We start from the raw sequence: 27,281 nt of genomic DNA, 5'->3' as shown, positions 1-27,281 counted from the left end.
TTAAATTTAGTTCATTATTCTTTACATTTTGAAAAAGTAAAACATACCACACCCTCATCTAGTGAAATGCTGTTTGGGAGTGGCAGATCCCAGAGAGGGACCCTGAAGACTTGAGCGCCCATAGCCTTAACTCTACCACTCACCAGGAGTCAAATCTTGGTTCAGGTCCTTTTCATTTATGACTGAAAGCCTTCCATAGTCAATCTTCCTGTGGTCTTTTCTCTCCATTTTTTGCTTTCTAAAAAAAAAAAAAAAAGATGAATAAGATCCATAGAGGTCAGGTACAGTGGCTTACTCCTGTAATCCCAGTTATTCAGAAGACAAAGACTGAGAGGATCATAGCTCAAGGACAGACCAGACAAAAAGTAAACCCCCATCTCAACAGATCAAGCTAGTCATGGTGGTTCAAATGTGCAATCTCAGGTACATGGTAGGTGTAGACAGGAGTATTATACTCGGAGGCCAACCCAGAGCAAAACACCAGGACCTATCTGAAAAATAACTAAAGCAAAACAAGACTGGGAATGTGACTCAAGTGGCAGAGTACTGCCTAGCAAGTCGAGATGCCCTGAATTTAAAACCTCATTACTGATCCCTCCTCCAGCCCCCCAAAAAGCCCATAATACAGGTAAAGTATCTGTAATCAAATTCTTTTTTTTTTTTTTTTTTTTTGTCAGTCGGGGGAACCTGAACTCTGGGCCTGGGCACTGTCCCTGAGCTCTTCAGCTTCAAGGTGAGGGCTCTACCACTTGAGCCATAGTGCCACTTCTGATTTTCTGGTGGTTAATTGGAGATGAGTCTCATGGACTTTTCTGCCCGGGCTGGCTTTGAACCACGATTCTCAGATCTCAACCTCCTGAGAAGCTAGTATCATAGGCATGAACTACTCATACCTGGCTTCAAATTCTTATATCCAGTACTGGAACAATGTAGGAGTGGCCTAACATCCCTAACATAGATATCACCTCTGCCCTCCTGTTTAAGAACTTCCTGTAAGGAAATGTATCAGCACATAAAAGTATGTTTACAGATGATTTAAAATAAATGTTTTATTCCACCATAACCATCATACGCCCACACAAAATAAAAAATTCGAGTATAGGATTATAACAATTCTATCTTAAAATCAGTTTTTGGTTTTTTTGTTTTGTTTTTTTTTACCAGTCCTGGGGCTTGAACTCAGGGTTTGGGTTCTGTACTTGATCATATTTTGCTCAAGACTCGTGCTCTACCACTTGAGCCACAGCTCCACTTCCAACTTTTTTGGTAGTTTAGTGGAAAGAAGAGTCTTACAGATAATCCTGTGCAGGCTGGCTTCAACCAACCATCCTCAGCCTCCTGGGTAGCTAGGATGACAGGGCCAAGCTGTTAAAATCAGTTCTTATTCTGGAAAGAAGTTTGCTATGGAGTGGGTTCCATGGCTTTGGCTCTATAGGCACCAGCTGAATATATCCCAAGAACTCTAGCAAAGTGGGTTTTGTCAGAGTCCCAAGGCTCATGTGGAATTAATTTTAGTTGTGGCCACCAGGGGGCATCAGAAAGAAACAACTACAATGAGCATTTATCAGATTTCCCTGACCTGTCTAGTTTCAACCTTCCTCCACCACAGAGATTCTAGCACCTCCAAAAGAATTCTAATCAAGAAGGCATCTTAGTAAAGCTCTTTCTCAGCCCCTGAGATACATTAATACTAGAAAGATACACACGCTTAGTGTGGATGGTTGTGTACCCAGTCTAGATAGGCATGAATGAGATAGTGTAAGATGGGGGGCGGGAGGGGACTTGCACTGCTGAGCAAATGCATGCATGGTGAGCAAATGCATGCATGGCCAGCTGGGCCTGGCCAGCTAGTGGAGGAAAAAACCCTTGGGGGGGGAGGGGAGGATGGGGCTAGGAAGCCAAGCCTTTTCCCTCCTGAGTCATATTTTCTCACACCTCATTTTTTTGTCTCCACCCTCCAGCTCTGGGGCATTTGAACATCTGCTCTCCAAAGTGGAAAACTTGGATTGCACTCAAGCTTGTACAGTCCAACATGTGATTTAATTTTTTTCTGCTGCTCTTAATCTTCTCCGTGCACTCAAATATTCTGGTCACACAAAACAGCCGAGGGCAATTAGGGGAAGGTAGATTTTCAGCAGATAGCTTAAGTATGCTCTTAAATGCCAAGTTTTGCCTCAGCAGTTACTTAAAAGGGTATACATTTTGCATTTGCCCATTTACATTTTAATAAATAATTTACAGTTTGTACCTCAGCAAACTTTATAGAGAACATATCCACTCACAGAGATACCTATTTTTATCACAGAGTAGATGTATATAGTCTTCTTTTAATAATTTCTCAGGATCGTGTAGCTTACCAAGATTTCAATTCCTAAATCATGAATCTCACCACTCCCCTGCAGTAGATTTATTGTTTCATTTTATACATGGTTGTACTTTTGTTTCTCTGTTGCTCATTTAAAAGCACATTTAAGATGGATGCCAGTGGCTCATGGCTGTAATCCTAGCTACTCAGAAGACTGAGATCTGAGCATAAGCCTGGGGAGAAAGGTCCACTAGACTCCATCTCTAAACTAACAAGCCAAAAGCTGGGCTTGTAGGGCTTGGCTTAATTGGTAGAGTGCCAGCCAAATGAGAATGAACAGTCCTGAATTCAAGCCCCATAACTCCCCACCACCACACACACACACACACACACACACACACACAGCCTTGGTACTTCTGGGGTTCTGTAAAACCTACACCAAGATCTTGAAAGAGAAACAATTAGTACCAAAAGTATTTAATAATATTATTTCAAATGTCAGAATGGTTTCATTATATGTAATAAGGTCTATTAAAACATCCAAACTGCAGACTTGAATTCAACCAATAAAAACTGTAAGCTTGGCCGACTGGGTGAGTAAGCACCACCAGTGTCCTTGTACTTAAAGGCAGGCTTGAAGCTGACCACAGACAAGGTGGTTTGAAGTCAAGTTCCAAATGACACAGGGAATTTTTAGCACAAACTTCGTGCTGTGTCCTTTTTTAGGGGGCGGAAGGTCAATAAAACACTCCTGATTAAGTGCCCATTCCCACAGTGGAGGGCTTCCTAACAGGAAACCAGCCTTTCAGACCTTGTCCTCTGCCTCCATTAGAGTTCATTAACTACTTAAGTAGGAGTTGCAGAACTTCCCTCCTTGACTCTTGATCGTTCCAAGGTACACTAGCCAAGCTCTGCTGGGAGGTAACAGTTCTTCACTGACAGAAGCTATGGAGGACTGAAGCCACCCTGGCCATGAGTTGTACCAGTGGGTATTTCAAAAACATTAAGGATTTCTCCTTAGGATTTTACATGCTTTGCTGCAGGTTAGTGCTGGCAAAATGGCCTGCCTAGGAATGAGGAGTCAGCCTTTCTCTTGTTTTTAGTGAGAATGAAGGACACAGCTGAGAGCCACCGTAGAACCATAGAGACAGAAGTTGACAGTGACTGTGGGAGCTGGCGGGCAACGGTGAGCATGAACACCCCAGCTGACAAATGTCCAACCACCTGCAGGGTCACCCTCTGTGTGCTACAACCGATTCTTTACCAGAGATGCCCAGCAGAATCACCTGGGGAGATTTTTTTTTTTGGGGGGGGGGATCTGGTCGTAGGGCCTGAACTCTGAGCGTGGGCACTGTCCCTCAGCTCTTCAGCTCAAGGCTAGCGCTCTACCACTTGAGCCACAGCGCCACTTCCGGCTTTTTTCTATTTGCTTATGTGGTGCTGAGGAATTGAACCCAGGGCCTCAGGCATGCAAGGCAAGCGCTCTACCACTGAGCCAACTTCCCAGGCCAAACCTGGGGCGATTTAAAGTGTGACTCAGGCTGTAATCCTAGCTATAGGGGGGCTAAGATCTGAGGATCAAGGCTTGAAGCCAACCTGTGCAGGAGAGTTTGTGACCCTCTCCTGTCCAATTAACCATCAAAAAGCCATTAGTTGAGCCAAGTTCAAGTGGTAGAGTGCCAGCCTTGAGCAAATAAGCTTAAGGTTCTAAAAGCACCGAGGTTCTGAGTTCAAACCCCAGTGCTCTCTGAGTAAAGAACCATGCTACAGGATTTGGAAGCGGGGAGGGAGGCTGGGCTTCCTGCCTTTATAACTGACCAGTGGCTCCAGTTAGCTGTCGCCTGCTCTCACTGGAGTTACCTCAGCACTGCTCCGCTCCTGTCCTGGGACTGTGGCTTCTAGAAGCCCTCCCCATGCAAGAAGCAGGAGGCAGGAGGTGCAATGTGCCTTCCCAGGGTGCCCCTGGAGTCCTCTTGTGCCACAATGCACACACATGGATGTGACTCATAACCCAGATGCACAACCCAGCCCAGCTCAATGTCTGTGTCAGAACCACAGACCTTCACCCAGTGTCTCACAGATGGGGAGGTAGAAGCCCAGGGTGGAACAGAGGGAGAGACAGAGCCTATGTTCAGTTCTCATGTGTCTTGTGTGTGTGTGATTGGGGGGGGGGGGGGGAGGTTGGGGTGGTATCTGTGCCTCTTATATGCTAATTGACTGAAATGATGTTTCAGTTGGGCTGGGTTTCTTTCTTCCTCCAAAGTTTGCAGTCTGGGGTACAGATAAGAGAATGCTTTCCCTCCCTTTTCTCCTTTGTTTTAGACAAGGGTGAACAGATTAGGAAAACACATCTTTCCAGTGGTGGAGAGTAAACGCATGGTGTTGAGTATGCTAGGCCAGGGCCTTAGCACACAACTACAGCCCCGGCCCTTTCAAAATCCTTTTAAAATTGGTCACTGATTAGTAGAGCTCTAAACACTTTTGAGATAAAGGTATTCAATGGTGAATTGGAACAAAGTTTGGGAGGCTGGTCATTAGTGGCTCACACCCGTAATCCTAGCTACTAAGGAGGTTAAGATCTGCCAGCCTGGGCAGAAAAGTCTGTGAGACTCTTACCTCCAATTGACTACCAAGAGAAAGAGAGGAAGGAAGGAAGGAAGGAAGAAAGGAAGGAAGGAAGGAAGGAAGGAAGGAAGGAAGGAAGGAAGGAAGGAAGGAAGGAAAGAAGGAAGGAAGGGAGAGAGGGAGGGAGGGAGGGAAAGAAAGAAAGAAAGAGAGAGAAAAGAAAGAGAGGGAGGAGGGAGGGAGGAAGAGGAGCTGTGGCTCAAGTGGTAGAACTCTAGCCTTGAGCACAAAAGCTCAGGTACAGAGCTTACATCCTAAATTCAAGCCCCAGGAACAGCACCCCCCACATACACACACACACTGGAAATGACTGAGCCCTAAGTGATTGATTATATGTTCCCTTTTTTAACACCAAATGATTCCAAAAGGGAAGACAGCAGCCACCATGCATTTCCACTGTGGTCTTAGCTTTTATGTAAACAGAAAATGAACATGCCTTCCCCACCACTGTAAACAATGCTCAATGCTGGCCTAAACATCACCCAACACACAGCTTTTTCCACATTCTGAATTACTTCCCGAGGAAACGCCTGCACCAAAGGTTTCCCACATGTTTGTATGATGATGCATTCTGTCAAATTGCTTTCCACAAAAGCCTCACAGATTACACCAACAATATGAACAGCTGGGCTTGACTGCACCTTTCTTGATACTGGAAATGAGAATTTTAAAATGTTTTTGTTCATTTTAAGGCGGAATAGGGGGTTAGAAAGTTGTGTTAGAATCACTTCTATAATTTCAAAGAGATAAATATTTCCTTTATGTTCACTGATTGTATTTGCTGCTCACGACTTTAGCTCATTTCCTTTGCCTGCTGGTTTTTTAGCAGGCTAAAGTGTAGCGTGTATGTCTCTGTGTGTCTGTGTCTGTGTGTATGCATGTGCATGTGCTTATGTACACACAAGTACTGGAGCTTGAATTCAGGGCTTAGCTTGAATGCTTGCTTACCTTTCTTGCTCAAGATTGACAACCACTAGCTTCTTGCTAGCTAATGGGAGATAAGTCTCTCAGATTTTTCTGCCTAGGCTGGCTTCAAACCAGGATCATTAAATCTCAGCTTCCTGATTAGCTAGGATTATAAGCATGAACCATTGGCAAACAGCATGCTTTAATAAATGCATGTGTGTGTGCATGTGAACAAGTCCCAGGCTTGAGCTCAGGGCCTGGGCACTGTTCCTGAACTTCTTTTGCTCCAAGCTAGTGCTCTACCACTTGAGCCACAGCTCCACTTCTGGCTTTTTGGACAGTTCATTGGAGATAAGAGTCTCGTGAACTTTTATTCCCCAGGCTAGCTTCAAACTTCAATCCTCAGATCCCAGCCTCCTAAGTAGCTAGGATTACAGGCATGAGCCACCAATGCTGGGCTAATACTTTTTAGTGATAGAAACAACCCCAGGATGCTGCACATTTATATACCAGGTGCTGTTCATGTATCTGTTACTTCCAACCATCCTGGTGAGTTTCCATTTAATGAACAACCTGAAGCTCAGAGAATGTAAACAACTGGACAAGGTCTCACAGTGAACAAGTGGCTGAGCTGGGACTAAGCCTTTAGCCTGTGACTCATATACTTGTGTTCTTATCTCCAGCTCTGCTTCTTTGGGCATTTGTTGGAGAACTAGATAAATCACAATTTCAACAGTGAAGATCATTTTCCCAGTTGTCTTAAAGTTTTAGTTGTGTAAACCTAAGTTAAAATGTTGATGTTGTTAAAGATGAGGTGCAAATGGCCCAGAAACATATGAAAATAAATTGAATTTCACAAATTAAAAGCAATGAAATGTCAGGTTTCACTTGCCAACTTAACAATGGTTGGGGGAGCAGGGTGGATGGGGGGAACACTGATATCCAGCTCTGAGTTCCAGACCTGAGATTCCTACATGGAGGCTTGTAAACAAATCAGTTCTACCTTCTAAACCATGTATTAGAATATTCAGTGTGAACCATTAAGCCATGAATTACAATGCTAGGATATTATTCTAAGAAAATAATCAACAAAGGGCAAAAGTTTGCGAGTCAAATAACATTACCGAAGAGAGAGAGAGAGAGAGAGAGAGAGAGAATAGATTGGTTGATACTGATATTTCTCTCTTACTGGAGTTTGGACTCAGTGCCTCTTGCTTGATTTTCTTGCTCACTTTCTTACTCATAGGTCATGCTCTACCACATGAGCCACGCCTCCAACTTTGCCTTCTGTTGCTTATTTTTCAAGAGGAGTCTCAAACTTTCCTGCCTAGGCTTGTTTCAAACTGAGATCCTTGTGGGGCATTGATAGCTCACGCCATAATCCAAACTACTGAAGAGGCTGAGATCTGAGGACCTAGCCCAAGTAGGAAATTTTATGAGTCTTATTTCCAATTAAGCACCAAAAAAAGCAAAAGTAGCTCAAAGTGGTAGAGAGCTAGCCTTGAACAACAACAAAAAAAAAACTCAGGGATAGCACCCAGGTCCTGAGTTCAAGATCCAGATGGCCTGCGTGTGTGTGCACACACGCACATGCACACGCACATGCACACGCACACACACACACACACACACACACACACACACACACACACACACACACAGATCCTCTGAATTTTTGCCTTCTGAGTAAGCTTACAGACATGAGTGAGCCTGTATGGCCAGGCTTGAGGCCATGTTTATAATATCTAAGAACTAGGGAGAAAATAAATAACAATGTCTATCAATACATTGCTTAAATGCATCAGGGTTCATGAAATACACCCTGGCAAAGCAGGTATAGAAGATGGGGTTGGAGGCATGTATGTTGTTCTAACATCTTATCAAAAGGAAGATGTAGATTAATTCTAAGAGATGTGGGCAGAGGCCTACCATATGTTAAATGAAAATAATTGACCATAAAACAATATATATAGTATGACCCGATTTTTATAAAAAGGTTCATGTGCAGCAAACACTGGAAGAACATGCACCAAAATATTAGCAATGACTTTTCTCAGGGAATTTATCTCTCTACTTCTATTTTCTGACTTCCAATTTTTTTCCCATTGTGGGAGGAGATTGGACCCAGCACTTAGTACTGTATCACTTGACCTGTGCCCCTAGCTTTTTTGTTTTAATTTTGCCAAGATCAGCTTTTACCTTCCATGAAGCTTGGATTGCAGTTGTATACCACCATATCTTACTATTTTCTAGATTTATTTTGCAGTTTCACATTTATAATCATTTAAATAGTGGATTTTTTGTAGCTTTCTTTTATCATTGCTAAGATTTCAGGGTCCTCCTTCCTTGACAGTTAAAACTGATTCATGTTAGAGGAGATCCCCTCCATCAAGTTTTAATATGGGCATTAATATGGACTGTGTCATTTATTCTAAGCTATTCCTTAGAACATTATTGTACTGATTATTCCAATGCTATTGTCATTTCAGACCCAGAGATGTTGAATCCCAGTAATTCCAACTGATGCATAATGGATCATCTCCAGATCCTTGCTACTCAAAGAGTGGCATCACCTGGGAGTTTATTTGCTGCACTCTGGGAGCACTGAGTCCAAGACCCACTGAACCTAAGCTTGCATTGTAAGCAGATCTGTGATGTTAGAGCAGCCTTAGTCTGTGTTCAGGTACCCCATCTGGTTTCTCCTGTGAGCTGGAACAGTGAGAAGTTTTAGGAACAGGAGCAGCCATTGTGGGCACTAATGCCAGGCTGACAATTAGTGTTAAGAGCCTGGGGATAGGGCTGTAGTTCAGTGGTAGAAACTTACCCATCATGCAGAAGGCCCAGCACCATTAAAAAAAAAAAAAGAGCCAAGTGATCTTGATGATGATGCCAGTTCCAGAGTCACATGCATCAACCCCGACCATAATTAAAGAGACAACAGAATGGACAGGAGAGGAGTCAGTCAGACTGGGTCACAGGATATATTACCCTGGATTCCGAACACAGGCATGTGGCCATTTGATCTGGCTAGTGCTGGGTAAATGCATGTTCACTTGACCTATTTAGGTAAATAGTATTAAATTTTAAAATAGAGTAGTTTCATTTTGCATTTGAGAATCAGGTTTTGAGCTACCGGGGAGCCTTTTTAGGGGAGATTGCCTGATTTCTCATTAACATGATGAAGCCGCCTTGGGAATTTAATTTGGCCCTCCTGGGAGCATGGGTGGGAACAGCTGAGGTGTGATTGTGGGTGGATGTCATGTGAGCCCTAGACCAGTCCTTCCCCCATGCCCCAGCCATCTCACCCCTCCTCAGGATAGTGGGGAGGAAATAGATAAACTGGTTGTGGGTGCAGGTGGGGAAAGGGCTTCTACTAACCTCTTGCTGGCCCCCAGGTCAGGAAGATCATCCTGGTGCTCCTTGATTATGTGGGGGAACACACAGGAAGCTGCCATTGAGGGCTGCAGTGCCCGAGGCAGTGACTCGGGGTCAGATCAGCATGCCCAGGCTACCCTGAGCAGGCATGGAGTCCCTTTCCCAGGCTCCTTTTCTAGCTGCAGCCTCCATGCCTCCTCTCAGGACTCAGTTTAGTGTCACCTCCGACTACCCCTCCCTCAGCAACATGGCCCTCCCACACCTACTTTGGTCCTGTCTCATTACTTAATAAGCATATCTAATACCCGGGTAATGTACTTGCTGTGAGCCAGGCCCTGTTTTAACTCCTTTACATATACGAACTCATTTAAGTGCCATGACAGCATTAGTAAGCTAAGAGAGAGCTAAGAAGGCACAGAGATATCATGTAGCTTTTCCAGCATCACAAAGCCGGTATGTGACAGGGCCAGTATTTGAATCCAGGTAATCTGCTTGTAAGGTCTTACTTCTAGCATAGCACTGTCTTTTTCTTTAAATTTTATGCCAGTAGTGGGACTTGAATTTAAGGCTTCATGCTTTCTCTTGGCTTTTTTTAACTCAAGGCTGGAATTCTACCACTTGAGCCACCCCTCCACTTCTGGATTTTTTGCTGGTTAATTGAGAATATAAGTCTCATAGACTTTCCTGCCTGAATGGACTTCAAACCAGGATCCTCAGTTCTCAAAGTCATGAATAGGTAGGGTTACAGATGTGAGCCCCACCACTGAATTTTGTGTGTGTGTGTGTGTGTGTTGTTGTTGTCGTTATTGTTATTTGGTTTGTTGTTGTTGTTGTCTTTACCAGTCCTAAGGCTTAAACTTAAGGCCTGGCCACTGTCCTTGTTTTGTTTTGTTTTGGGGGGGGTTGTTGTTGTTTTTGTTTAAACTCAAAGCTAGCACTCTACCACTTGAGCCACAGCACCACTTCTGGCTTTTTCTGCTTATGTGGTATTGAGGAATCAAACCCAGGGCTTCATGCATGCTCAGCAAGCACTCTACCACCAAGCCACATTCCCAGTCCTTTTGTTTTGTTTTTAGTGATATTAAAGTTTGAGCTGAGGATCTTGAGCTTGTGAGCAGGTGCTCTACCACTTAACCTGTGTACCCAATTCTTTTTTGCTTTAGTTATTTTTCAAATAGAGTCTTTTATTTTTGTCCAGGTTAGCCTCAAACCACAGTCCTGTATCTGCCATTACCATAGGCATGAGCCACTGAGGCAAATTTGCATAGCATTTTTAACATTCTATAATCATATTTTTTGGAGGACAAGCTGTTCTCAAATTCAGTCCACTTGCTTCAGCCTTCCAAGTGCTGGGATTATAGGAATCTACCACCACACCTACTTATATTTCAACTCTGTTAATGTATCTCGCTCACAGAAGTGAGGCAGATGCTTTGTCTGTTTTGCTTATTTCATATCCCCAACACAACAAAAAGGTGCCTAGCAAAACAGCAATAATTGCTATATGAATGAGCAAATGAATACTAGTTGTACACTCTCTTCAGGTTTATTCATTGTGAAGTTACAGAATTTTTTGGAAGGCCCCAGCTCAAAGTAGCTTCATTTCATTTTGCAAGATTCCATCCTGTCTGGAAGGAAGACTACTTCTTGACTACTTCATTTTGTTTTGTAGAAGCAGTTCTATCTCCTGTTTAGACAACATATTACAAACTAAAATACTGCCAACTAACAACGACCTTGGTTAAAAAAAAAAAATCAAGAAACTGACTCCCCCCTCCACAGCAGCTTCCTACAACAACTACTGAGCTAAAACTACAAAACGTTAGCAGTGTAATCCTTCTCCATCTTAAATGCTCATGAAACACAACTCTAACCCCACCCAGGGTGACACTGCCCATGGGTGTCTGCCCCTTTACTCTCACGGAAAGTGAATATACCTTTGCCCTCTTGCTTAGCCATACTACCTTTTGGTGAATGGTGAATTCTTTTTTTCTTTTTTCTTTTGGCGGTCGTGGAACTCTGGGCCTGGGCGCTGTCCCTGAGCTCTTCAGCTCAAGGATAGCACTTTACTACTTGAGCCACTGTACTACTTCCAGATTTTTCTGCTTATGAGGAATCAAACCCAGGGCCTCATGCATACAAGGCAAGCACTCTACCACTGAGCCACTTTCCCAGCCCTAATGGTGAATTCTTTCACACATCTCAGCACTGGCCAAAACCCTAGACATAACCATGTCATCATTTCCCAACAGATGCTGTGAACTTGGGAACAAATGAAAAACAAATCCAGATGTGAGGAAACTGCTGGGCTGACTCATCAGGCTCCTATACCCCCTTAAAGGTAATTCAGATTCAGGCTTCACAGGCCTAAGTGCTGTGAACCTTACAGACTGTGAGCCACACCCTGAGATTGGCTGTCCAACCCATGGAAGCCCTAAGTTTCCTGTATTGAGCCTCCACTCTATCTAGGCATTCAGGCAGCTGTTCAGCATGCTAAGACGAGTTCCAAGGCACAGAATAAGTGAGACCCAGAGTTGAAGGAACTCAAAGCTGCAGTTGAATTCTGACTGAGGAGGGGGACTGGGTATCAAGGGCAGGGAAATGACCTGACTCTGAGGTTGGGCCTTAATGACTCGGATTTTGCTAGATACCAACGTGTTTTGAGAAGGCAAGCATACTTCTTTGGAAGAACTAATTTTTTAGAATGTGTGTGGTGGTGGGAAGGGTGTATGCTGGTATTGGGGCTTGAACTCAGGGCCAGGATGCTTTCTCATCAAGACTGGTACTCTACCACTTGAGCCACACCTTTACTTCTGGCATTTGCTGGTTAGTTGGAGATGAGAGTCTCTCAGATTTGTCTGCCCAGGCTGGCTTCAAATCATGATCCTCAGATCTTAGCCTCCAGAATAACTAGGATTACAGGCTTAAGCCACTGGTGCTGGCTAATCTTACCTTGTACTTAGCTCTTACAAAAACCTTATTCAAATTTTGGATATCCGCTCCAAGTTCCATCTTTCAATGCTGTATGCAACTAGTGTCAAGTAGTTTAAATGACAATTCCTCACAATTTTAATTTAGTCTGAAATGTTCTGAAAGTTGAGAACACAAAGCAATATATAAAGACAGTGCTGATTGATTGGCATTTCCAGTCTTTTCTTTATATGTAGACAATCCAAAAGAATTTAACCCAAGATGGAAAATTCAAAAGCAGACTCCAAGGAAATAATTATGTCACTGAGCACACACTTCTTTATTTAGAAAAAGAACTATAAACCTATGTTTCATTATTCATCAGAAGTATCTCTTCCTTGAAACTTCAACTTCATTGTGACTAAACTAATAAGATGTTTCAAAAGCCAATGCTCAAAATACCTTCCAATTATTAAAAGCTGGTTCCATTTTAAATATTATGATTCATGGACTTTGGAAATATTTCATGGATTATTAAAATAGAATTCAGTGACTCCATGAATTAGGAGTGTATGCATGCACGCAGACCATTTTTCCTTACACAAAATTAGGCTGTAGGTCAGGGTATTATTTCATTGGAGGGCAAAGAGGAAATGGAGGTCAAGCCATCCAGAGTGTCTGGAAAACCCCAAGAGGGAGAGCAGAAGTGTGTTTGTGTCCATCAGTTTCCTCTTGAATATCTTTAAGCAGCCTCTACTTCTCAGAGTAAATATAGAGGCTGTGCAATCAATCAGCCCTATTGTTGGCCACAACACTGATCTTATATTATCAATGTGGCCTGCCTTCCAACAGGAAGGGAAATGCACACCTGCCCTGACTAGCAGCCCGTTTATAGTCTCATTTCTAAGTCCTGGGTTCCAATCTTTATTTGCTGCCAATGAACTATGGATCATTTGATAAATCACTTCCTCTTTTTTTTTTTTTTTTACATCTAATGTCTCAGCTACACCAGGGAATAACAACTTTGCTTATCTGATCCTGATCTGGTGATTTGAGTCCTTTGTGGAAATAATTTTTAGGTATATTTTTTTTAAAGTATCATAAATTTTTCTGCCCCGGATGGCCTGGGCAAGAAAAGGCTGAACTGAAGGAGTGGCTCAAGTGGTAGAGCATCAGCAATGAATAAGCAAGCCAAGTGAGAGTTCAAAGCCCTGAGTTCAAGCCCTAGTGTTGGCATAAAAAAGAAAAAAAAAGTGAAATGATGGAGCAAAATCTTCAGGTAGTCAAAAGAAAAACTCGAGGACATGATAGAAGAGGCTGGAGGGCTGAGTGAAGGAAGAAAAAAGGAAAGACATTTTTGAGACATTTAGACAATAGAGAAAATATCAGGAAGAAGGGACGGATGGAGGTAGACTACCCTTTCCTTGAATTTTTAGCTTCTGGTTACTGTGCAAAAGAATCACATTTGGACTTCATTACATGTGCACCAGTACTGGGGCTTGAACTTAGGGCCTAGGTACTGTCCTTAGCATTTTTTCATTCAAAGCTGGCACTCAACCACTTCAAGTTGATGTGTACATCCACTCCTGGGCTGACTTTGAACCTCAGTCCTCAGTACCAGGATCCTCAGATCTTCCTGAGTAGCTGGGATTACAGGTATAAACCAGCAGCTGTCCAGCAGAGGGGTTTAGGGAAGCAAGCGATGACTCAATGAATTTACAGACTTCTTGTCCTTACAGAAAGATATCTACATTCACCTTTGGACTAAACACTTAAGACATTTCTTGAAACTTTAAGACCTTGAAAGTCTGCAGGGTATATGGTATTCCAGCCATTGACTTGTTAATCCAGGAAGAATAAGAGGGTCCATCTTGACCTGATCAGCCTCCCTTGTCCTGAGGTGACCTTAAGTGGGCTATGGGAGCCGCTGGCTCCTCCCATGCCCAGTGTTGAAAGCTTTTCCCATATATGGGATATAAGGGCAGCTAAAAATCCTTTTGATTTATACTCATGCCAGGCCCAGTGTGGTTGTAACTAGGATATAAATAAGCACTGCATAACTTTGGTCTCAATGTGCACAGATGCCTGTCTTAGAAATGATTGCTAAAAACCAGAGATTCCTTGGAAAACAAATATACCTATTCCATTAATTTAACAAATAGCAGAAGCATATGAACATATCTTCCCCCAGGGGTGTAGTAGAAATAAACCTTTGAGGGGGAAAAACAACATTAAAATCCCCTCCCAGGTATTTATTACTCAATATGGAAATAAAGGTCCACAAAAGTCTCATTCATTTTTAGTAAGTAGAATTGTACCTCAGGAAAAATACCTCAGAATACTAATCCTGAAACATAGGTCACTAAAATATTTTGGCATCAGGAATGATTCTGTGTTGACATGCTATGAATAGAAAGAGTTGGACTTAAGTACTAATCCTACTCAATGGATTCTTCTAATTCAGGAAATTAAGTGGAAACAGTTTTAGCCTGGAATTCTGGAATGTTTCTTAAAATTATTTGTAGTGGAGAGAAAAAAAATGATTCCAAAAAAAATGAGAATGAGGCCAAGTGTCTAATGTGAATTAACTTCGGAGTCTTTTTGTGTGTATGCTGGTACTGGGACCTTAACTCCAGATCTCACTTTTGCCCAGCTCTTTCCCCTCAAGGCTGGTGTTCTACCACTGGAGCCACACCTCCACTTCTAGTTTTTTTGTAGGCTAATTGGAAATAAGAGTCACTTGGACTTTCCTGTCTGAACTGTTTTCAAACCTTTATCCTCAGATCTCAGACTCCTGAATAGCTAGGATTACAGGCATGAGCCACCAGCACCTGGCTCAGCAATCAATTAACAAGAAATCAAGCTTTATTTACCATTTTTCTTTATCAGGATTTTTGGTCCCTTACCCTGCCACAAATCAGTTCTACTATGAACTTCTGCCCACTGCCCTTCCAAATTGTCAGGGATGAGAAAAAGTAGGGAGAGGAAGAGGAGAGAACACTAGGCAGGAGCAGAAAAGTGTAAGTGGGAGAAACAGAGAACAGAGGAGAGGAGAGGAACGAAATCCCCCAGCTTTTCTAGGATTTTCTTGTGCTCATCTGGGTCTCAGAACCAATGAAAATAACATCCAACAAAATGCAAAAACACGGCACAGAGCTGAGTCCCCCATAGCTCATGCCTCTAATACTTAGCTTTATTGGAGGCTGATAGGAGGATTACAGCTCAAGGCTGACCCAGGCAGAAACAAATAACCAGAAAAAAAACAGGGCTGGAGGTGTGGCTCAATGGTAGAAAGCCTGCCTGGCAAGCATGAGGCCCTGAGTTCAAATCCCCGTACTGCCGTTCATCCCCCCAAAAAAGGTGGCACAGCACCTCTGTCTCAGCAGATACCACTCACACAGAAGTATTCTATACCACTGTGGCATCAGGTAACAGTTAGTCTAGACAGTTAGTTTCCAAGAACTAACCCCTACATAAAGGTGGCCTTTGGCCCAACCACCTTGCACAGTTGTTTTAACACTAACCTTTCCGGATTGAAGTCGCCCATAGCTGAGGATTCACACTTAAGGGTTTGCTCGTGCAAGGTCAGGTGCTTCTCCGTGGTGGCCAGACAGTCTTGATCCACTTCAAGGTGGCCCTGCAGTTGCTCTGGGACCTATGGCACAAAATCACAGGAGTCATTCACAAGCCTGCAGATGTAGTCATTGTCCCCCAGACACAATGCCCTACAGTAGTTCTAAATGCTGTTCCCACCTGCTTCTGCAGTGCCGTTTCTCAGACTTAGACACCTAAAATATACTGAGACCACCCGAGGACCAGCCCGGCCATCACTGCATGCTCTTAGCACATGGCTGCAACAGTTGCTTTCCCCTCCCCTCCCTTCTCTCCTCTTCCCTTCCCTTTACCTCTCTTCCCCTCCCCCTTCTCTCTTTTCCTCTCTCTCAGATGGATGCATTTAGTGGCCCCAGGCCTTCCTAAGTGGAGCAATCTGTAATCCTGTGTATTTGCTGGGCACTGCCAGTAATCTTAGCTACTCAGTAGGCTGAGATCTGAGGATTTCTATTTCAAAGCCAGCCCGGGCAGGAAGGACGGAAAGATTCCTAACTCCAATTAACCAGCCAAGGGCTGTAAATGGAAGTGTGGGTCAAGTGGTAGAGTGCCAACCAACCTTGTGGGAAAAAGGGAATTTTAAGTGCAAGGCCCTGAGTTCAAGCCCCAATACTGGCACACACACACAAAAAAAGAAAAAGAATCCAAGTTTGGAAACCTGCTGGCTATAAGGTATAAAAATGGCAAGTCTGGTGGATGTTTTCCACCAGTCTTGGGAGAAACCCAATATTTAGCCTCCATCTTTCTCTGTGGCTCAGAAACCTCACCAGGCTCCCATCTGTCTTGGCTTTAGTTGTTTGCAGCCAATAGAAGATAGTGACAGGAGAAAGGAGTTGGCAAAGGACAAGGTAAGGGTCTTTATTTCTCCAGTTCCCTCCTTTCTATGTCATTGTGGATTGACTTACACCCTCCTACCAAGCACCACTACATTGGCCATCCATTCCTCCAGCTACTTCTTTTAAGCTCCTATCTCCTTTTAGCCCTGAACCAAATGGGCCTCTCAGACCACAGGCTGTCAGGAGCCCTTTACTATCTCAGTCCCAGTAGGAATCCCTGCTTACTCTCTACCATCAGGAAGAAACTTCTGAACTGAAGTCTTTAAAGGCCTTGAACCAGTTCTGCTTTCTGGACCCTCTCGATCCTATATTCAGCCAGTTCCCCAAGTCCTAATTTTTTGACGCCTTGTGTATCATTTATTTCTTTTTTTTTTTTTTTGTCAGTCGTGGGGCTTGAACTCTGGGCCTGGGCGCTGTCCCTCAGCTCTTCAGCTCAAGGCGAGCGGTCTACCACTTGAGCTACAGCGCCACTTCCGGTTTTCTGGTGGTTTATTGGAGATAGGAGTCTCACGGTCTCTCCTGCCCGGGCTGGCTTTGAACCGCGATCCACAGATCTCAGCCTCCTGAGTAGCTAGGATTACAGGCGTGAGCCACCAGCGCCCGGCTCATTTATTTCTTAGCAATTGGCTTTCACACACACCACTTCATTGACACCAAGCTTGCCAAGCAAGAACCCTTATGCCTTCTTGGTAGCCTAAGTCAGTCCATGTCTTAGTCTCTTCCTTTCTTGAACATTTGGTGGCACGGCCCTTTTTCTCACCTTCTTAAAGCCTTCCTTTTTCCTAGTGTCAGTAGCTCTGCTCCTTCAGGTCTGCTCCTGACCCTGTGTAGTTTCCCCCCAATTCATTCTCCCTTGGGAGCATCTTTTTTCCCCCTGCCCTCTAGTTATTATCGCCTATGACTTTATCCTTGATAAATCCGTATTTCTGATCCAAACCCCTCCAAGGGCTAGATCCATTGTTTTAACTACACACACCACCTTTCCACTTGGATATCCTATTGGAGCCTTGATCTCAAGTCTTCAATTGTACTTGACACCTTGCCTCTTGCCTGCCTTTCACACCAGTCTGATCTGGATATTTCACTTGGTCTCAATTAACCCCTTCTCCCTTTATTCACCCTCCCTTTCAGTCTATCACCCCTATGTGTAGATCTAGCCCCCTCTCCACCCTTACTGCCAGCCCTGATTCAGGGCCTTATAACTTGTCCTGACTTACTGATTCCTAAGTAACTGGTACCTGCATTCTTGTCCCATTGCTCAAACTCAAAACAAAAATCCAAGCTCCTTAACGTGGCTCAGAGGCCTTGCAAATGTCCTTGACTCCCTGATTAGACTGCTCTTCCACTTTACCATGTGTACTCTGGGTTCTACCCAGGAATTTACAGGGCCACATAGATCCTCACGCTTGCAGCGCTTTCTTTCCCATGTGTCATTGCATGTGTTTCCTTCTTCTAGAAGACTCTTGTGCCCCCTACTCTGCCAAGTTCCCCTGTAATGTCCATAGCAGAAATCACTTCCCTCGCTGGCAAGGATGCACCTCTTCTGGGCTGCTGTGAGCGCCAGCTCCAACATTACTCAAGTGGTCTTTTACTGGTCAGTTCACCAAGCTGTTGTTACTAGCAGACTAAAATCATTGGAAAAAGCAGAATTTCTTTTTCCATATCCAAATCCCTAGACCCTGAGAAAGAGTCTGGGACATTTAACTCATGCCAGATAAATGTCTTCTGAATGCATGATTTAATAATTGATGACAGAGGCCACCTATGTCCTTTAGCACCTGAGTTCCTCTGGGTTTTGTTCACACTTGGCAATTTTGTAGCATAGCTTGACTGAACCTGGATTGGCCCTGAATCTGGACTTCCATTGCTGAGACCATGGTACAAACTATATTGTCCATCTTGAGCCCATTTATGGGTCTCCCCATTGCTCTACCTCCACTGCCCACCACCCTGGACTGAAAACAAGGCTGTTATAGTAACAACATGGATTACTTATTTGAATAAATGTAGTAAATAAGCAAGAAAGTAAAATATTTTAAATCTGTAAAGCTTGATTTGAGCTTAACTTTTGGTTTACCTCTGTGTGTGTGTGTGTGTGTGTGTGTCCATCCTAGGCCTGGACGCTGTCCTGAGCTTTTATCCTCAAGGCTAGTGCTTTTACCACTTGGCCACAACTGCACTTTCAGCTTTTGAGTGGTTAATTGGAGGTCTCATAGGCTGGCTTCAAACAACAATCCTTAGCTCTCAGCCTCCTGGGTAGCTAGGATTACAGGTATGAGCCACCTAGGTTTGCTCTTTATAATGACCTATATGCACATGCTACTTTGGAACATACCATGGACTCAGATTTATTATTATTGGTTTATTATTTATTATTACTGGCTACTGGTAAGGTATGTAATAATGTTATAAATGCCTCAAGGAAGAAAAACACTCATATTTTTTCAGTGATAAAATCTGCATATTTGTATTTCAACAATGTAGCTAAAACTTAATGTAAATTCTTTTTTCCTCTTTTGGCTTAATGCATATCATTTATTCAGTATAAAATTTTTATACTATATGTTCCACGTGTTAAGAACAAATGTTTGGGGCTGGGAAGGTGGCTCAGTGGTAGAGTGCTTGCCTTGCTTGCATGAGGCCCTAGGTTCGATTCCTTAGTGCCACATAAGCAAAAAAAGCTGGGAGTGGTGCTGTGGCTCAAGTGGTAGAGAGCTAGCTTTGAGCTGAAAAGCTGAGTGACAGCACCTAGGCCCAGAGTTCAGGCCCAACAACCAACCAAAAAAAAAAAAATAATAATGTACATTAAATCTTGGTAAGACTTTAAAAAAAAGAAAAGAAAAAGACTCATATATCTAGAAACAGATATGCGTATGTGTTCATTTATCCTCAGAAACTAAGATGGTTTAACTTTTAGCCAAACATCTCTTCTCATTCCCACCACTGAAGAGATGACATTGCTTTATAAAGTCATTTGTAATTGCCTATGTCAAATTGCCAAGTATTTTAAAAAAGTGGATTGAAGTCATTACCATTCTTCTGTCTTGTAAGTCACTGGGAGACTCCTGATTGATTCTTCTAGAAAATTCTTGTACCTCTTTGGAAAATTCTTGTACCTGTGGTAGAAAAATGCAATATTGAATTAGCGGTTTGGCCATTTGTGTTTGAATTTGGTTATTTCCAATATTTATAACAAGCTTTCAAAGTATTGCCTTAGTCTTCAGTTGATCAGTCTGTTCTTTTAACTTCTGGCACATCTGTGTCCCTTGGGATATCTTTAGAAAAATGTAAGAATTTGAGGAAGGGATTTTCTGAGAGGCTAATGTCAACTTCAAGAGGTTTGTCTCCATTTCTTTTCCTGTAAATAAGAGAGAGTAAATTTAGGCTAAGATTCATTTTAATTTATAGTTTTATTAACTAGAAATAGAAGTCTGTGGTAGATCACCATCATTTGCTCTATGTTTTTATTTGTTTGTGTTCAAAATGCCTATTTATGCCAGGCGCTAGTGGCTCCTGCCTATGATCCTAGCTACTCAGGAGGCTGAGATCTGAAGATCATGATTCAAAGCCAGCCCAGGCAGGAAAGTCCATTTGACTCTCAGCTCTAATTACCAGCAAAAAGCTGGAAGTGGAGCTATGGCTCCAGTGGTAGAGCACTAACTAGCCTTGAGCAAAACAAAACAAAACAAAAAACAACAACAACAACAAAAAACCTCTGGGATAGAACCTAGGTCCTGAGTTCAAGCCCCAGGACCAGCCCCCAGGGAAAAAAAAGGCCTATTTAAAGATAGAAAATTTAAGGTATTAGTACCTGTGTGTTGTTGATTGATGTGCTTTTCAGGCTCCATCTACACAAATAATAAGAAAATGTTACTGTGGAGATCAATGGATGACAGTAGTATTCCGAATGACTTGCTATGTTCTGACCCCCATGCAGACAGCCCATTACTATGGTCAAGAGCCTGGACCAGGAGGCTGAGGTTGAATTCCATTCTGAGGCTTCTTTGCTGAGCAACCAAGTACTATCATGTAAGTCTTAAATGTCTTGGAAGTAAAATAGGGATCGTAACATAATCTACCTCATAGGGTTTATATGAAGATTACATGTTAAATATTCACATACTATCTAGCAAGTAATAAGTCTGATACACATTAGCTGCCATTGGATTGTGTTTGATTCTAGCATGTGGAATACTCTCCAGCATTTCTCCTAAGACTAGTCCACAAACACAACTCTAGAAGAGAAAGAACCATTGTTCTTTTTGGCTTTGTACTAGTACTGGGGGTGATCTGGCCAGGGTGTTGTCCCTTAACTTTTGTCACTCAAGACTGGTGATCTACCACTTGAGCCATAATAGCTCCTTCTGGCTTTTTGCTGGTCCACAAGAGATAAGTGTCTCATGAGCTTTGCTCCCTGGGCTGGCTTTGAACTACGATCCTCAGCTCTTAGCCATCTGAATAGCTAGGATTGCATACCTGTAATCCTAGCCACTCAGGACGCTGAACTCTGAGGATCCTGGTTCAAAACCATCCTAGGAAGGAAAGTCTGTAAGATTCTTATCTACAATTAAACACCATAATTAAACACACACACACACACACAGCAAAATGGGCTAGGTGTATGGCTCAAGTAGTAGAGCACCTACCTGACAAGTGTAAGATCCTGAGTTCAAACCCCAGTACCACAAAAGAAGTAAAAGGAGACTATACAATTCTGTCAAAGTGCCAAAGAATTAAGACATTTACTTTGATTGCTAAGGTGAATTTACCTTAGTACTGAACCTCATCCAAGGAGAATCTAAGTCTCCATATGTTGGCAAGTTGGGTGGCATTGAGCATACGGGATAAGAGGGAGTAGCAATATAAACGTTAACAAAATCTGATATAAATGGTCCTGAATTATGTTATCCTTGGGGGTGGGGGGAGGATGCCCGACAATGGACGATGCAAAAAAGTTTACTGTCTCCCAGTGTCTGCCAGTCTAGAAGAAGAAAATGACCACAGACACCTCCAGATTATGAGGATCCACAGCAGGCTGAGCAAACTGCTAAGACAGAAGTAGCAAAGAAGCAAGGATGGAAAAGATGGTGACTTGATGCATCAGCAGTTAGGTCACACAAAGGGAAGGGAAGAATCCAAAGTAACCAACAGCCCTTTGATGAGTGGAGATGGAATATTCCAAGCAAGGAAGGAGTTCAAAGAATTCAGGGCTGGTCCTGAGAAGAGGTTCAGGACCAGCCAAATAGGTGAGTCTGGACTGCCAGGGGAGGAGCTGAAACATAGATGATATTTGGGAAAATAGAGAGACCCAAATTCCAGCTTGGGGAAATTGCATTTTATTCTCTTATATGTTATTCTGGGTCAGCCCAATGCTTCTCATGGAGACACCACTGAGTTTCTGAGAGTTCAAGTCACTGGGAAAGAAAACCAAGAACTACCCTCTCAAGCCCACCAACTAAGCATTTACAGGAGACTCTTTTCATTTACCTGCAGTTGTTGGAAAGGCTCTGTTTCTTTCTTTGGTTGCTCTGGATGTTGTTTAGAAACATCATCTGACCTCGACATGGCTTCTAAAATTTCTTGTAAAGCCATTGGTTTTGTTCTCAATGTAGGAGAAAAGCTAACTTGTTTATCTACGGAAAATGGCTTCTCCATTGTGTTATTTCTAGGGATTTTCACTCTGGGGGCAACCTTAGAGAAATTCAGGTGCTGGTGATGAACTTGACCTTGGCCATCTTTAAACCCTTTGTTTGAACTTGCTTTTTCAGTCAGCTGTTTCTGGGGTACCTGCCATCTGGAATATTTTTCTTTATCGCTTGTCCCCTTAATTTCAGTTAGGAAGTGTGGATTTTCTTGATGGAATCCATCTCTAGCAGCACAAGGCTCTTCTATATCTGAGGTAGTTTCTGCTATCACGCTTAGATAATGACTTGGCTTCCTGCTGTTTATACCACCCCTTTTTGGCTTGGGTTGGCCAGTGAATTCTGAGGTTTGTTCTTTGTGGCAAGACTTCTTAACATAGCGTGAAATTATATTTCTTATAACAGCTGCTTTGTCAACACTGTCAGTATTGGAGGTCTCTGGGAGTGTTTCACAATCAATACCTTTGCCTCTTAAGATTTGTTCTCTAAAAAGACGATGGTGTAAAATATTAGAAATGTTTGCCTTTGAATCATTTGAACTATAGGCTGGAATATGAAGAGCCATGATGGATAGTTTCTCCTTATTATAATTGTTGTAGACTGTATTTTTTGTGCTTTTATCCCAACCCATGGCCATAATTGAATTTTGGAAGGTCTTAGTTTGTGCAGGCTTGTCTTGAGGGTTTGGTCCTGTCAGAATAAGCTGACCTGAGGCACTGAGTTTGTCATTCTTGAAGGTAAAATGATAGTCATTGCAAAACATCTGGGGCAGGTCCTCATCATAAGGCAAATCCTCCTGTTGTCGGCAAATTGTATCTTCTGAAATATCAGTGTCATCCATGATTGTGAAGCACGATTGTCTCTTGTTCTTCGGCGGCCTGGTCTAGGGGTTATTAATTGTCACAATAGATCTTCTGGTTTTTATTGATGTTGTTCATTGTGTAGTCTATCCTGGAAGGGATGAGAAGAGCTTCATTATTAAACATATTAGAATAATGTGTGAAATTGTATTTTTTTGCTTTATCACCCAAAGCTGCCACTCTACTTATAAGGAAAACCTGCCATTATCAGAATGAGTCAACCAGTGTTGTCAGAACCAGCTTGCAAGTAATTTTCAAGAAATGGTAACTGCTGGGAAAAACCAAAACTCAAAACACCTGAGCATTACCCAATAGAAGGATGGTTCTTCTGTCAGTTGGGGCTCAGATTTTGGAGTAGGAGCTCTTCTGGGCCCAGTGGTGTAATAAACCTCAATGCTCCAAGTGTCCTTTTCTCCACTTCCAGCTTTTCTTTTTTTTTCCAATCATGGGGCTTGAACTCAGGGCTTGGGCACTGTCCCTAGCTCTGAACTCAGGGCTTGGGCACTGTCCCTAGCTCTTTGGGCTCAAGGCTAGTGCTCTACCACTTTGAGCCACAGCTCCACTTTAAGGGGTTAATTGGAGATTACAGTCTCACTGGGACTATCCTGTCTAGGTAGGCTTTGAATCCTGATCCTCAGACCTCAGCTTCCTGAGTAGCTAGGATTACAGGTGCCTAGCTTTGTGGTCATTGTTTTTATGCTCTTTGGGCCTGGCTAACCTTGCTTCAATTTCTTCCCCATGGTGCTCTTTGTCGCCTGTTATTTCCTAACATTCCTGGCCCCTTCCTCTGATTTCCTTGTAGGTCTGAAAAGGGCGGGAGAAGTACTGAAATATGACCCAGAAAGGACAAATAGGCCTTTTAAACATATGGAAGTAGGCCGCAGCCCAACATCTGTCTTCTACTAGGGTCCAGGCAGGATATCTAGTAACAAAAGCCTCCTTCTCTAAGCAGCTCAGCCCAGCAGCAGTAGAGTGTCTTTTAGACATTCCTGAAAATTGTCAGAGAACCACCACCTGCCATTTGAATGAATCCCTTTTCTTTTTGTTAAATTTACAGCCATGGACCAGTGGCTCACGCTTGTGATCCTAGCTACTCAGGGAGGCTGAGATCTGGGAGGATTGACATTTGAAGTCAAGCCTGGGCAGAAAAGTCCTTGATACTTTTACCTAGGTGTGTGTGGCAGGAGGTGGGGGGGGGGGGGGGAGGCAGCAGCAAAACACTGGGCTGGAGACATGGCACAAGTGGTAGCCACAAACAAGCAAGCTGAACAAATGCAAGGCCCTCAGTTTAAGCCCCATCCTACCCACCCACCCACCCTCCAAAAAAGGGAAAATAGGTGGCATCACTTTAAGGATATCTCTTCTTGATTTGTGAACTTTTGGGACAACTCAAGTGTTAGGTGGGGTGATTAAGGCTGTGTCTCCTTCAAGCACAGGCCAGACTGTGAGGTTTAGTAGCCCAGAGAGACCACAGCCAGCGGCTGGGGGTTTTGGCCCATCGGATGCTAGAGTTGGCTGTACAAATCTTTTGAGGCTCAGTTTCAGGAAATTTTAGGAGTCTGTGAGCTTGTGATTTACTGGTTAACCTCAAAAGCGAAAAGACTATGACAAAGAGAGCTTAATTCTACAAAGAAGAACAAAAGAGTACAAAGTAAATGTGTCAAAGGCATAAGGGAAATATTACACAAGGATCTTAGATTTATACTAGTGTTGGACAACCCAAAACACTGCTTGGAGAGTGGGAGAGGAGAATGTAACCACAGGATTCTTTGAAATCATGTATAGAGGTTAATGTTGACTATAAAATGAGAGAAACACATCTCTGTGAACAGATTTATAGGCTATTCCAACCCAAGTTGAAGATTCAGGGAAAAATGTTTTATTTCCAGGAAAGCCAAAGGCACTGTGGGAAAACAGACATTGAGAGACTGGAATTTCAATTCTAGCTTCTCTGCTCATTAACTGAATGCTATTTGGAATGTTACTTAGCTTTAGGGGTTTTTCTTCTTTTTTCTTTTCTGGTTTTTTAGACACAGAGACTCACTATATAGCCTATTCTGGTTCTTCAACTCAAGAACTCAAGTGATCATCCTGCCTTAGCCTCTGGGGTAACTGGAAATCCAAGCAGGCAACACTGACTCAGTTTAACTTTTTTGAGTCTCAGTTTTCTCTCCTAAAAGAACAATTATACCTGCAAGACGATGACATGGGAGAACATATGTAAAGCGTAAAGTGCGTGGCCTAGAGTGAGAATTCAATAAATAGGACTTTTTTTAGGCTGTGTGTGTGTGTGTGTGTGTGTGTGTGTGTGTGTGTGTGTGTGTTGGAATTGGAGCTTGAACTCAGGGCCTTGTACTCTCACTTGGCATTTTCTGCCCAAAGCTGGCACACTAGTACTTTAGCCACATCTCTATTTCCAACTTTTTGCTGGTTAACTAGAGATAAGAGTCTCATGGACTTTTCTGCTTGGACTGGCTATGACCTGCAATCCTCAGATCTCAGCTTCTTGAGTAGCTAAGAATTACAAGCATGTGCCACGTCTCAAGAAACAGAAGTTTTTAAATGAAAAGAAAACCCAAAAACAACAACAATCTCTGTGTTAGAGACTGAAGAATAGCCAAAGACAGAAGGCTAGGCACTCCTTAACTGTGAAGATGTTTAAAGGGAAAGGGGAGGAATTACCATTACAAGACAAGCTCTGTGGAAGCACCTTAAAATTATGTTTAAGTCTGACTTTAAAATGAATGTTATTTGAAGATGAAAAAGTATCACTGAGTAATTTTTGACAAAGCATTGTCTGATTTTTGAGGACAAGAAAACTATTTTAAAAGCCTATGGCAAAAAGAAAAAAGAGAAAACAATTCAGTATTATAGGACATTTTAGGACCCCAGCTAAATCCAAAGTCACACTCATATCCTTTGTGACCCAGAGGGCTTGTTGCTGAGCTCTAAGCCCATCTTATTAGGAAGAGGGGATAGAATTTCCTAAAATAGCATTCCATTTAAACTGATAATATTGATTTTTGCTATAACATGAAAAATATAAAGACAGGGACCCCACTGCTAGAAATCCAAAGAATTCTTCCATCAGCACATAAAAATAGCTTGTGTTATTTCTTATGTGTGTATGTGCACGCGCGTGCGTGTGCATGTGTGCACGTGTAACACTGATATGGGGCCTGAACTCAGAGTCTTGAACTCTTGCTTGACTTTATTACTCAAGGCTGGCACTCTATTACTTGAGCCACACCTCCATTTCTGGCCTTTTGCTGCTTAATTTGAGATAAGACTCTCACAAACTTTTCTTCCGTGAGTAGCTTTGAGCCCTGATCCTCAGATCTCAGTCTCCTGAGTAGCTAAGATTACAGGCATGTTGTTATTTCTATTGTTATTCTCTCTCTCTCTCTCTCTCTCTTTCTCTCTCCACACCCCCACCCACTCCTGTATATATTCAACAAGACTCTTCTAGAAGACTCCATATCCTTAGCATAATAATGCATCCCTTACAGATAGCTGGAAAGAGCTAGAACATCTCCCTACCTCACCCTACTTCAACAACTCACCTGGGTCTTGGAATCTAAAGATGCCTCCAGAGAGATTTTTGTCAGAACCCAATAGAACTTTTACTTAGAACCAGAACCCATTTGGGGCCATGACTGCTTACCTAGTAGGGCTGAGCATTATGTGGTCAGCATAGCTCATAATCACTCCACTGAACAAATGAGAGGCCAGGGCAGCACAGTCCTCCAGCCTGTAAGACCACCTCAGCCCGGACTCTGAGCAGGGATGAGCAACAAGGTGCTCACCATGCTGACAGCTCTTCCCTGTGTGGTTTACTTGGTTATGAGGATGAAATTTGGTGATGAAATGCTGAACTAAGCTTACTAGCTTACTTGGTTAGAACAAGAAGAAAACCATGGCAGGATAATTGGAATTATATGGAAATCAACTAAGGATGTGTGTCGATGGGAAACTAAAACTGCATAGTGGTTAGAGGCCAAAGATGGTCAGCAGCTCACTTTTATGTCTGGTAGGTGGTATTTCTTTTGTTTTCTTCTTTTTCTCTTCTTTCTTCTCTTTCTCTCTTTCTCTCTCTTTCTCTCTTTCTCTCTCTCCTTCTCTCTCTTTTCTTTCTCTCTCCCTTCCTTCCTTCCTTCCTTCCTTCCTTTCTTTCTTTCCTTTCTTGTGGGGCCTGAACTCTGGACCTAGGTGC

The 27,281-nt window shown here is 42.9% G+C and overlaps 1 protein-coding gene across 1 annotated transcript in view; it reads right to left on the bottom strand.

Moving 5' to 3' along the window:
* Aknad1 (AKNA domain containing 1) overlaps window positions 1-23,093 on the bottom strand; it is a 33,265-nt gene extending 10,172 nt beyond the window's left edge. The window contains 8 exon segments of the mRNA XM_042681927.1: window positions 144-238; window positions 9,215-9,255; window positions 12,809-12,877; window positions 15,618-15,776; window positions 19,599-19,661; window positions 19,779-19,924; window positions 20,378-20,414; window positions 22,054-23,093. Coding sequence (XP_042537861.1) covers window positions 144-238; window positions 9,215-9,255; window positions 12,809-12,877; window positions 15,618-15,776; window positions 19,599-19,661; window positions 19,779-19,924; window positions 20,378-20,414; window positions 22,054-23,049 — 1,606 coding nt within the window. The 5' untranslated portion in view covers window positions 23,050-23,093.
* Window positions 23,094-27,281: the final 4,188 nt, after the last annotated feature.

Source organism: Dipodomys spectabilis, unplaced genomic scaffold (assembly GCF_019054845.1).
Source record: "Dipodomys spectabilis isolate Male_0828 unplaced genomic scaffold, ASM1905484v1 ptg000002l, whole genome shotgun sequence".
Taxonomy (NCBI): domain Eukaryota; kingdom Metazoa; phylum Chordata; class Mammalia; order Rodentia; family Heteromyidae; genus Dipodomys; species Dipodomys spectabilis.
This window is presented reverse-complemented; position numbering and strand designations above follow the sequence as displayed.